At 44.0% G+C, this 12,936-nt stretch overlaps 1 protein-coding gene across 1 annotated transcript in view; it reads right to left on the reverse strand.

Annotated features, from left to right (window-relative positions):
• The window catches only part of LOC144504123 (contactin-associated protein-like 5), a 922,207-nt gene that overhangs the window by 862,444 nt on the left and 46,827 nt on the right, over nt 1-12,936 (reverse strand). The window contains exon 3 of the mRNA XM_078229299.1: nt 12,557-12,750. Coding sequence (XP_078085425.1) covers nt 12,557-12,750 — 194 coding nt within the window. The remainder of the gene's footprint in view (nt 1-12,556; nt 12,751-12,936) is intronic.

The raw sequence follows: 12,936 nt of genomic DNA on the forward strand, positions 1-12,936 counted from the left end.
GATGTGGAGATGCCGGCGTTGGACTGGGGTAAACACAGTAAGAGGTCTCACAACACCAGGTTAAAGTCCAACAGGTTTATTTGGTAGCACAAGCCACTAGCTTTCGAAGGCTGCTCCTTCATCAGGTAAGTCTTACCTGATGAAGGAGCAGCACTCCGAAAGCTAGTGGCTTGTGCTACCAAATAAACCTGTTGGACTTTAAACTGGTGTTGTGAGACTTATTACTGTCAATAAATAAAGGCAAAATACTATGGATGCTGGAATCTGAAACAAGGACAGAAAATGCTGGAAAATCTCAGCATGTCTGACAGCATGTGTGGAAAGAGAATGGAGCTAATGATTCGAGTCTGGCTGACCCTATTGGCAGCATGGTGGCACAGTAGTTAGCACTGCTACCTCACAGCGCCAGGGACCCGGGTTCAATTCCGGCCTCGGGCCACTCTGTGTGGTGCCACAGACCAAATTTCCCAGTGACTGTCCGATATTGATGACCTCTAGTTATGCTCTTCCCCACAAGAGGAAACATGCTCCCTGGACCCACTCTTATCAAAAAAACTTACACAACTTAAGACTTTGATTTGGTCACCCCCCAGCCTTCTATTTTGCACAGCCTGTCAACCATTTCCTTTTCGTGTAAATTCACACGTTCCTCAAATGATCCGTGTTAATCCATGGTCAGGTGCATTGACCCGAACAGGTGCCGGAGTGTGGCAACTAGGGGAATTTCACTGTAACTTCATTGCAGTGTTAATGTAGGCCTTACTTGTGACTAATAAATAAATAAACTTTAAACTTACCGCACAGTGGTCAGCACTGCTGCCTCACTGCGCCAGGGACCTGGGTTCGATTCCTGGCTTGGGTCACTGTCTGGGTGGCATTTGCAAGTTCTCCCTGTGTCTGCTTGGGTTTCCTCCGGGTGCTCCGATTTCCTCCCACAGTCCAAAGATGTGCTGGTTAGGTGAATTGACCATGCTAAATGCTCTCTCAGTGTACCCGAACAAATGCTGGAGTGTGGCGACTGGGGGATTTTCACAGTAATTTCATTCCAGCGTGAATGTAAGTCTACTTCTGACTAATCAATGAATAAACTTTACTTTAATCTTGTTTAAAATACATTGTTTTAAGCTTCATATGTTTTTTTTACGATTGTAACTTGATTTATGATATATTATTTTGGTTCAACAGACTGTGATTTCAAATGTGAGAGAGATGAATGAAAGTTATGTCTGGATATCTTCTCAGATAAGCCTGTAATTATAGATCAAATGCAAAGTCTTATTGAACTAAATAGATTCTTGAGAAACAAGGTGGTGAAGGGTTATTGGGGGTAGGCAGGAATGTGGGGTTGAAGTTACAAGCAGATCAGCCATGATCTTATTGAATGGTAGATCAGGTTCGAGGGGTTTAGTGGCCTACTCCTACTCCTAATTCGTATGGTTGTATGCTCATATTGTGTTGTTGCGATGGTGGTGAGAGAATACCTCTTGAGGGGACTGACTGTCTTTAGGCATTTCCAAAGAAGGTTTGAAGGCACCTAGTAGTCAAAGGAAGGCTTTAAAGTAGCCATATACTTTTCAGATTGAATAACGGGTTTAAATTTAAAGATAAAAATACACATTCCTATCTGGGAACAGGCTATATTTGTTATAATGCCTTGGACATAGGCAGGGAGAGAATCTGTGGCAGCAACAAGGCAAATAATAGAGGAGCCACGTGATGTTTTGAATTGCACACATTATGTAGGCTCATGCTCAAGCTGGAGAAATCTAAATTTCTGAGGTGTTGATGTAGGGCTAGAAGATTTGCCCAGCTAAAGGCTAGTGGGAAAATCCCCAAGGAATCCCTCACCCCAAGAGATACCTGGGAAATTAAGGAAAGGGAGAGTGAATTCCTGGAAACCGTGGCACACCAAGATTTGGTTCCAGGAGAATTGAATAGCCATTCATAACAATAATGTAAAAAAGACATTCTTAATTGAAATTAAAAGTAGAAGAAGGAGAGCTCTGTGTTTAGTTGGGTTAAACGGTTTTGGAGATTGCAAGAGCCTTTTCGCTGACAGTCACTAAGCCGGAAAGTTGGACACATTGGGTGGAGGAGGCATAGGGGTCATCATAGAATCCCTACAATGCAGAAGAAGGCCATTGGCCCATCGAGTCTGCATCAATTCTCTGACAGAGTATCTTACCCAGGCTCTCTCCCCGCAACCCCACACATTTAGTTTGGCCTGTCCACCTAACCTGCACATCTTCAGGCTGTGGGAGGAAACTGGAGCACCCGGGGAAAACCCACACAGACATGGGGAGAACGTGCAAACTCCACACAGACAGTCACCCAAGGCTGGAATTGAACCCGGGTTCCTGGCGCTGTGAGGCAGCAGTGCTAACCACTATGCCACAGTGCAAGCCTCCAACATAACCTTCATTCTTGACAAAACAGCACAGAATCCAGCTCCACTGGGATCCTTCCCTATTTCTTTGGTTTTCCTACTTCAACACAGGTGAAGGAGAAAGGTCAAGTCCATTCTTGTTCCCATCGCAACGTGAATGGGAAATATCTGGTGGATTCCCCAAGTGGCATAAAAAGTCTACTCATTATATCCTCTCATTGCAAGGATAGATCTAGGCCTGGATTGTCTCGCTCTGCTGTAGTGGGATCTGCCACGGGCCAGCCAAAAGCCCAGAGATTTTGAAAAGGACTGGAAGATTGCTGCACTCCTTCTGTAGCAAGGACAACTTTCCTCAGATAAGGAGACCAAAATTGTACAAAATATGTCAAACAAACGCCAGGGTGGAGCTTGGTTGATCATGAGAAAGGCCTTCTCCTTTTCTTGCACACCCTAAGTGGGGGGGGGCCGGGGGCGATTTCCAACCTCTCCGCTCCATTAGTAGATAGCGCTGGTCCTGGAGAAGAGCATGTAGGCCTAAAAATCAATTTCGCACCCGGCACCAAACAGTTCGCGATTCTCCCTGCCCCTTCTCAATGGTGTGAACTGGATGGCACCCAGAAAGGTAGTATTTAAATACGCATAGTCTGTTCAAATCCCAAATGCACAGAATTCACTGGCCATCAAGCGCGGCATGATAATGACGAGAATCATTACTAGTCTGCGCTAGTGGGCAGCACAGTGGCACAGTAGTTAGCATTGCTGCCTCACAGCGCCAGAGACCTGGGTTCGATTCCCGGCTTGGGTCACTATCTGTGCAGAGTCTGCATGTTCTCCCTGTGGCAATGTGAGTTTCCTCCATGTGCTCCAGTTTCCTGCCACAGTCCAAAAGATGTGCTGGTTAGATGCATTGACCATGCTAAATTCTCCCTCAGTATACCCAAACAAGTGCCAGATCGTGGCAACTAGGGGATTTTCACAGTAACTCAATTGCAGTGTTAATGTAAGCCTACTTGTGACTAATAAATAGACTTTAACTTTAGTGGAGACCCAGCGCGATGGTCACATCGGGGGACTCGGAGGCCACTAAAGACCTCGGGTGGTCAGGGGGCATGGCTGGGCAGTGCCCATTGGCTCCACCTGGCACACTGGTGGTGGCCAACTGGCACATTGGTGGTGCCAGACAGTGGCCACTGGACCGCCCCGAGGCACCCAATCACTTCTGGTATGTGCTTTTGAAAGAGGGAGAAGCGGTTGCATTTTGTAAGGTTTTTCCAAGCAATGTTGTAATGCTGGACTTGGTGCTCTGCAGGCTGTCCCAAGGACATATTCCAAATCAAACACAACAACACATCAACCCAATGAAAGATGCAATTGGTCTTCCTGAAGACCTGATCATCTTCCAATGCAGCAAACTACCAATGACTATGAGTTGCAGACTCTCCAAGATCCAAGACCACGGGGAAAGAGCTGAGGAAAGGCTCACTGGGAATGGTCACAGTTACGATCTTCCCACAAAATACACCAAAAGACTGGAAGCCATGTAACCACTCTTGGGCCACATGTACTGGAAAATGTTTAAATTAAATTGGATTTAATTAATTTGGATTTAAATTAAATTGGATTAAATTAAATAAGGATTGCGGATGTGGTTCCTATATTCAAGAAGGAGAATAGGGATAGCCCAGGAAATTACTGACCGGTGAGTCTAACCTCAGTGGTTGGTAAGTTGATGGAGAAGATCCTGAGGGACAGGATTTATGAACATTTAGAGAAGTTTAGTATGCTCAAAAGTAGTCAACATGGCTTTGTCAAAGGCAAATCGTGCCTTACGAGCCTGGTGGAGTTCTTTGAAAATGTGACTAAACATGTTGATGAAGGAAAAGCGGTAGCTGTGGTTTACATGGACTTCAGCAAGGCATTCGATAAGGTCCCCCATGCAAGACCTCTCGAGAAAGTGAGAGGGCATGGGATCCAAGGGGCTGTTGCCTTGTGGATTCAGAACTGGCTTGCCTGCAGAAGGCAGAGAGTTGTTGTAGATGGGTCTTTTTCTGAATGGAGGTCGGTCACCAGTGGAGTGCCCCAGGGATCTGTTCTGGGACCCTTGCTGTTTGTCATTTTCATAAATGACCTGGATGAGGAAGTGGAGGGATGGGTTGGTAAGTTTGCCGACGACACGAAGGTTGGTGGTGTTGTGGATAGTTTGGAGGGATGTCAGAAGCTGCAGCGTGACATAGATAGGATGCAAGACTGGGCGGAGAAGTGGCAGATGGACTTCAACCCGGATAAATGTGTAGTGGTCCATTTTGGCAGGTCAAATGGGATGAAAGAGTATAATATCAAGGGTAAGACTCTTAGCAGTGTAGAGGATCAGAAGGACCTTGGGGTCCGGGTCTATAGGACTCTTAAATCGGTCTCGCAGGTAGAGGAGGTGGTTAAGAAGGCGTATTGTGTGCTGGCCTTCATCAATCGAGGGACTGAGTTTAGGAGTCGGGAGATAATGATGCAGCTTTATAAGACCCTCGTCAGACCCCACTTAGAGTACTGTGCTCAGTTCTGGTCGCCTCATTACAGGAAGGATGTAGAAATTATTGAAAGGGTGCAGAGAAGATTTACAAGGATGTTGCCTGGATTGGGTGGCATGCCATATGAGGATAGGTTGAGGGAGCTCGGTCTTTTCTCCTTGGAGAGACGAAGGATGAGAGGTGACCTGATAGAGGTGTACAAGATGTTGAGAGGTATAGATCGGGTGGATTCTCAGAGGCTTTTTCCCAGGGCTGAAATGGCTGCTACGAGAGGACACAGGTTTAAGGTGCTGGGGAGTAGGTACAGAGGAGATCTCAGGGGTAAGTTTTTCACTCAGAGGGTGGTGGGTGAGTGGAATCGGCTGCCGTCAATGGTGGTGGAGGCAAACTCGATAGGGTCTTTTAAGAGACTTCTGGATGAGTACATGGGACTTAATAGGATTGAGGGTTATAGGTAAGCCTATATATAAGCCTAGGTAGGTAGGGACATGACCGGCGCAACTTGTGGGCCGAAGGGCCTGTTTGTGCTGTAGTTTTTCTATGTTCTATGTTCTAAATGTAGGTGCAATCTGTTATCTAAGTGGAGTGAATCAGCCGAGAGTGCCATGTATTATATTGAACCAAATTCATCCGTAAAATACTTTATGTACCATTACATTTGAATTGTATTGAAATATACCTTCACAAATCGTATGAATAAAATATGTTTTTGAAGAAAAGAAAAGTGAGGCCTTTTGAAAGACATGAGGATTTACCCAGAGCAAGTGACCAAGATTGGTAATCACTTAAAAAATGCAGGGGGACCCCCGAGACAGACAGTCAGCAACATCTAGAGGAGGAAGTGAGAGAACCACTGCACCCCCGCTCCCCATCTTCCAGACAGGCAGTCAGCAGCATGGAATAGAATCCATCATCCCTACTGTGCAGAAGCAGGTCGTTCAGCCCATTGAGCCTGCACTGACAACAAACCCACCCAGGCCCTATCCAGATAACCCCACATATTTACCCTGTTAATCCCCCTGACCCGAACAGGCAATTTTTAAAGAAATAGTTGTGCCTCACTTAAACCTCATTGGCTACAATACTGTCATTGCACACAGTTGTGACCAATCCACCTAACCCGCACATCTTTGGACCATGGGAGGAAACCGGAGCACCTGAAGGAAACCCACGCAGACACGGGGCTTCCAACCAGGCTTAATAATGCTAACACTGCTCCCTGCAGCTTAAACATCTGTTACTCTAACAACTACAACATCTGTTTAAAATTTACTTTTCATTCATTTGAAGTGATATCCTCAGTTTGAAATTTCCTGGATAGATTTGTGGGAAATTTGAGTTATCTTCCAATACCAATTAATATTTTTAAAGTTTGAATAAGGGCTGTTCCTTTTAACTGTTGTCTTTTTTGATTGGAATACACTGCCACCAAGGCCTGGGAGAAAAATCAGAGGCCCCCGGTGTTTCTCCGATATCTCAGGGCTCTCAGGTGCACCTGTACAACAGGACTTTGAGGCCAGGGATCAAAGGCAATAATCCTCCCACCAATTACTCTAAATAGCTGCTCCCCCTCATTATTAACCCTTCTGCCATTGGAAACATTGGGCGGCACGGTGGCACAGTGGTTAGCACTGCTGCCTCACAGCACCAGGGACTGGGTTCAATTCCCAGCTTGGGTCACTGTCTGTGTGGAATCTGCATGTTTATTTATTAGTGTCACAAGTAGGTTTACATTAACACTAAAGAACAAAGAACAGTACAGCACAGGAAAACAGGCCCTTCGGCCCTCCAAGCCTGTGCCGCTCCTTGGTCCAACTAGACCAATCGTTTGTATCCCTCCATTCCCAGGTTGCTCATGTGACTATCCAATGAAGTTACTGCGAAAATCCCCTAGTTGCCACACTCCGCCATCTGTTCGGGTGCACTGGGGGAGAATTTAATGCGGCCAATGCACCAAACCTGCACACCTTTCAGACCGTGGGAGGAAATCGGAGCATCCGGAAGAAACCCATGCAGACACGGGGAGAACATGCAGACTCGGCACAGCGTGCGATCCAAGCCAGGAATTGATCCGTGTTCCTGTTGCTGTGAGGCACCAGTGCTGACCACTGTGCCATCGTGCCCCCTGTTAAGTAACAGAAGTATCTCATGCATGTACATTTTACTCATTCTCGAAGAGCCCAATTTCGAGTTAGGCGTATGCATCGGATGGTTGTCATTCGATAATCTCTCAGTGTACTGTGTAGTGAAACAACAAACCACATAGCAACTGGTAAACAAATCCACTCATAGTGGCTCCATCTGTGATTTGTTTTCACTCTTACATTGCTGACGCCAGACGGAATAAAACAGGGAACTGCGAGTGTCAGACAAGGAAGTCAGAATATGAGGGTTTTAAGCCTGATTTGCATTTTGTATTGATCTGCCATTAGTGGTGCAGAGGCAGACAAAGCAGCTCAGAGAGGCCTTTGTCTCATTCAGTTTTGAGTCTTATTAACAGAATGCCATTGATTGATGTGGCGATTATTCAGGAATCTGTTTATCATATTGCATCTCAAAGTTTCCCATTCATTCTATTTCATCACCATCACCTTTTACTCTTTTCCTCGAAGGTTCTAACTCATGTTTGAATAATTTCCACATGGACCCACAGATAGCCTGGCCAATGTTGACTAGACTGGAGCAAGGAATGCTGGCCAATTTTCATCTTCACTCCAGGTCAGCGGGCTTGAAATACCTCTACTGCCACAAAGCAGAATTCCATGCAGAGTGGGAAGTGAAACCAAGAGCATCCTCAGCTCTCTGTTTCACCAGGTTGTGTGCACCGAGCATCTTTGGCTATCTAAAGGTCAAGGAAATATGATTGAGAATGCAGTGGTACTGGACTAGTATTACTTTTCTTTAATCTTTCACGCACTGTGGGTGTCACTGGAAAGCCCAACGTTTGTTGCCTGTCTCAAATTTCCCTTGAACTGAGTATCTCGTTTGGCCACTTCAGAAGGCAGTTAAGAGTCAAGCATATTCTGTGAGTCTGGAGTCACATGTAGGCCAGACCAGGCAAGGATGGCAGATTTTCTTCCCTAAAGGACATCGGTGAACCAAATGGGTTTTTACAACAATCGCGATCAGTTTTAAGATCACCATTACTGACACTGGTTTTCAGTTCCAGCTTTATCAACAGAATTCAAAATCCACCAGCTGCCATGGTGGGATTTGAACCTGCGTCCAAGAGCATTAGCCTGGCCTCTGGATTACTAGTCAAATGACACCACCACTACGCCACTGAACATTAATTAGGTCCTCCGTTTAGGAGACACATGTTCAAATCTCACCATGACAGCCAGAATACATCTGGAACTAATCTTATTAATAATGATCATGAAATTACTGAATTGTCATCAAAAACTATTTGATTAATGAATGTTCTTCAGGGGATGAAATCTGTTCTCCATACCTGGTCTGGACTATATTTTACCCCAGTCCAAGAGCGATGTAGTTGACTCATAACTGCCCTCTGACATGGTCCAGTAAGACACCAATTGTATCAAACCACTGCAAAAGTTAACCTACCACAGGTACATCTACATGGACAACAGTGGTTCAAGGAGGTGGCTTACCACTACTTCCTCAAGGGTGATTAATGATGGACAATTAATATTGGCCGTGCCCACACCCCAAGGATGAATATTAAAAAAGGTCAGGCTTTGAGGTCAATGGGCCAAAATGGGGTTTTCCATTCATTAAATTTAATGGCCTCCCTTCAATTTCCGAATACACACACTGCCACTTTGCACCCTCCAAGGACCAAGAGGAAGATTTTGTCTTCATTGCGCTATTTAATTTTCCATATTTTTATTTGTATGCAGTGCAATTCAAAACAACAAGTCAAATCTAGTGCAGCTAAAATCCAGTAGAGTCATGTTAAACTTGTAGAACAAGTCAAACCAGTACAACAGTTCGAAGCAAGTGGAACTGTCCACAATAGTAGAATTGGTTAAATCAGTAACTTGGTTCAAATCGGTGGAATGACTGAAATTAATGGGGCAGGTCAAATCAGTTCAACTGGTTAAACTAGTAGAACAGTTTGCAATCAGTACAAGAGTTCAAGCCAGTTAAAAAGGTTTAAACCCAAGACAACATACGGATCACGATTTTGATATGTCCGAATAAGTTAAGTTGTGTATTAATTGTCAGCCATTCCCTGATTTTTCAATGTTTTGAGGATTTTACAGTATTTTCTGACAAACCCCCAACAATCTTGCCTATAAATTCCGTTCACCACTGAAAATGTTCCAAGCTGCACTCAACACCCACAGGAAAAGTTGCATACAATGATCACTTTCTGAGCCACTGGCAGATGTCAGTGCTGAGAAATGAAACCCTTCTACCCTCAGTGTAAAGGTGAAGCATTCTTAGCACAGAATCAGCAAGGGCTCATTTGATTTGATTTGATTGGATTTGATTTATTATTATCAAATGTATTAGTATACAGTGAAAAGTATTGTTTCTTGCGCACTATACAGACAAAGCATACTGTACATAGAGAAGGAGAGGGAGCGAAGAATGTAGCGTTACAGTCACAGCTAGGGTGTGGAAAAAGATCAACTTCACGCGAGGTAGGTTCATTCAAAAGTCTGACGGCAGCAGGGAAGAAGCTGTTCTTGAGTCGGTCGGTACGTGTCCTCAGACTTTTGTATCTTTTTCCCAATGGGTTCCACGCAGGATAATGCTCTCATTATCTGAACCAACCACACTTCTTATTCACAGGCTGTCAACTCTGATGAAGTCTCCTTAATCAGCATGTACTTTTTACCCTTTCCTGCAGCAGCCTTAACTGCTCTGAGGCTGTCAGCTTGTGTCAAATTCAGACACATTTTTGCTGTGGATCAGGCCGGGCCAGCTCCTTTCAATTTGGATTCACATAAGGTGAGAAAGTCCCATTTCAGTCTAGAATTGTAACAAGAAACAAGGTGTTTTTCATTTGGTCCTTTCCGAATGACCCTCATTGACGGATAGTCGTCTTATGAATGCTGGAACTTAACAAATTGCTGGATCTAGCATTACGTGGACAGACTGCATGGTGATATCCAACGTGTGTTTCACTGTCTCTGTGCTACATTTCACATTGCAGTCAAACATAGTTTGGAGAGAAAGGGAGAATACCTTAACCTGTCTGTCTCACTTCAGCTACATGATGTTACACACAACCTTAGCTTGCAGTGCAGGTCCAGCACCATTCACTGGATAACTTGAGAGTATTTTTCTACTCAGTGATTCCATGCACCCACCTTATTTCCAGGACTACCGTTATTGGGATGCCAACTTACTGTGGTTCTGGCAGTAATGCCAGCACACATCAAATGTGCGGGTTAGGTGGATTGGCCATGCTAAATTGCCCCTTTGTGTCAGGGGGACTAGCTAGGGTAAATGCATGGTGTTATGGGGATAGGGCCTGGGTGGGATTGTGATTGGTGCAGACTCGATGGGCCAAATGGCCTCCTTCTGCACGGTAGGATTCTATGATCTATGAATAAATTCACTAACATCTTCTTTCAAGGCGCTTTATTTAATGTCACGTTCATGTCAAGAGTGATGGACATGTCCTTGTATATTCCAGGTAAAAGCTGGTATTTGGGAGAGCAAAGAGCAAAACGATAAGGATAGGAATTACTGTCATGACACCAAGCAAACACACACCCTTCAGTGTCGTGGTCAGGAGTTGACATCCTGTCTAAACTTTCCCATCACTCTCTCACCCTTTGAGGTGCTTCTCAAAATCCCTTGACCGCACTTACGGCTGCTGGACCCAATATCTCTTTGCCTGCACTGTCCAACTCTGTCTTATAATTCTCTTGTGAGGCTTCCTGGGCCATTATATTAGGTTAAAGATGTTATTTAGGTACAAGTCTACAGTTACCCCTGCAAGAAAAATCAATCCAAGCACAAACAAGGGATTGAACCTGGGAGGATCCTGATCCATTTGCTTTAGTTCTACACTGAGTGATTCCTTTACCACCCCTAAATCATATGCAGAACTTGGGGGCACGAGGCAACAGTTGTAGGATTTGAAGTTTTGATGAGGGGTGAAGTGAGAACACTTGCCTATATCCAAATAATTGGGTGTGTTGGGTATATTTCCTTCACTGCTCTCTCTTCCACTCCAATGATTGCAGCTTTGAAACATCAAAGAAAGATACTGATGCTTTCCCTAAGATTGTACGGATAAAGGGTTTTTTTGACTGTAGTGTATGTTATAATTCAGGTCAGAAACTCCAAAGTGTTTTATGAAGTCCGCCTGGATCATAAGTTTTGCACTTTGAATTTGGCTAGGGTGAGCATGAGAAAATTCACTTCAGGTATGGTTCAACTGACCCACTAAGGAACTTTTATCAAACAAAGTTTATTTAAATGTATCGTTAACATGTACAGAAAGAAAATTAGCAATAACTTTTACCAATTAAAAACAAGAAAAAAATTTCATGATATAGTATAAACCTTCACAGCTAAACACCGTTCCAATGAAACAAATCCCAAAAACAAAACCCTTATCACAGGTTTAACACAGCAAAGACTATGCTCATGTAATACCGGAATTTAGTCCTTTGGTTGAATGCTACAGTTCTCTTGAGGCACACACAGATAAGCTTGGAGTCAGAACAGCTTCCCAAAACACCAGGAAGACTCTGGTCAAGCCAACCACCAACAACAGATTTTCTACTCCGGGAAGGCCAGGAACCTTTCTTCCAGCTAACAGCAGAATTTTCAAAATCAGGGAGAGAGAAGAACAATGCTTTCCAGCTTGATGTCCACCCCCTTCCAAACTAAAACTGAAAAATGAATCCTTAGATTTTTTCATGGGGAGAAACCACCTGACTTTGACTTGTCAATCAATCTTCCCCCGACAATGCAAGGTCATAAAAGATCCCAGAGTAAAAATAAACAGATCCCCATTTAAGCCATTGAAGTAGAAATAAAATGACTTCTCACAGGCGGCCGGGTAATAATGTGAAAAAACTGAAAAGGTCTGCTTACAACTGCAGAGAACATGATTTAAGGAAAAAATTCTTAAAGGTACACTAACATCACACGTACTAGTCCCACCCCAATTTAAAAAGATTCATTTCAGCAAAAAAAAGATAGAAATTTCTCCCCCATAAAATAAAATGTACAAAGATTTGACTTCCATGCTAGATGTCACAGCAGACGATAATATAATGACTTTAGGAAATATTTTGGCAAGCTGTCAGCGGAGAAGTATACCTTGAACAACCAACACTGAAAGTGATGGAGCACCTTTCTTCAACCCCAGAAATAAAGGCCTTTGATGTATTTCTGAAAGTCTCGCTTCACATTTTAAATCACAGCAAACGCGAGGCAACATTGTGTGCAGTTCAGCTTTTCACATTCAACGGATCTGACCGTTTAGTGCGCGCACAGATCAGTCATCCACTGGTTGACCTACTTCATGCACCAGTTGTCAGCTAGCAGAAAACATAAATGATCAATAGTGGTCATATGCATTCAGAAAATGTGTTGTGATATTACCTAACGTGCCTCTCACAGAATCACATGCATAACAGTAATTCTCAGCCAACCTTTATTTTTCACATTTACACCGACTTGCAATAATTGTGTGTAAGCTGCCTACCCAAGTGTTGTCTTCTTGACGATACTGCTTCCAATTCCTCTCAGTGTCACTGAACATCAGCACATAACTCGTCACCCAGTCCGAGCTCCCATATCTGCCTTGGGTTGCTATGGCGGTGATCTCCGTTCTCTCACCGAGGTCTATCTGCAACCATTGGTACCTGTTAGAATCCCCTGGAGACCATCCTCCTGCCCCTTCACAGAAAAAAAAAAGAATTGAATTACCAAGCGTCTGGGACATGAAAATAAATATTTAAATTTTAAAAATCTGTAAATTCTCTGCTGCTGGGTGAAGAAACTCATTAAGAATTGAGAAAGAAAATTTGCAGGTTAAAAATTTGACAGGGCCATTGTTCAAGAATCACTATTGGGTTTTATCCT

Source organism: Mustelus asterias, chromosome 14 (genome assembly GCF_964213995.1).
Source record: "Mustelus asterias chromosome 14, sMusAst1.hap1.1, whole genome shotgun sequence".
NCBI lineage: Eukaryota > Metazoa > Chordata > Chondrichthyes > Carcharhiniformes > Triakidae > Mustelus > Mustelus asterias.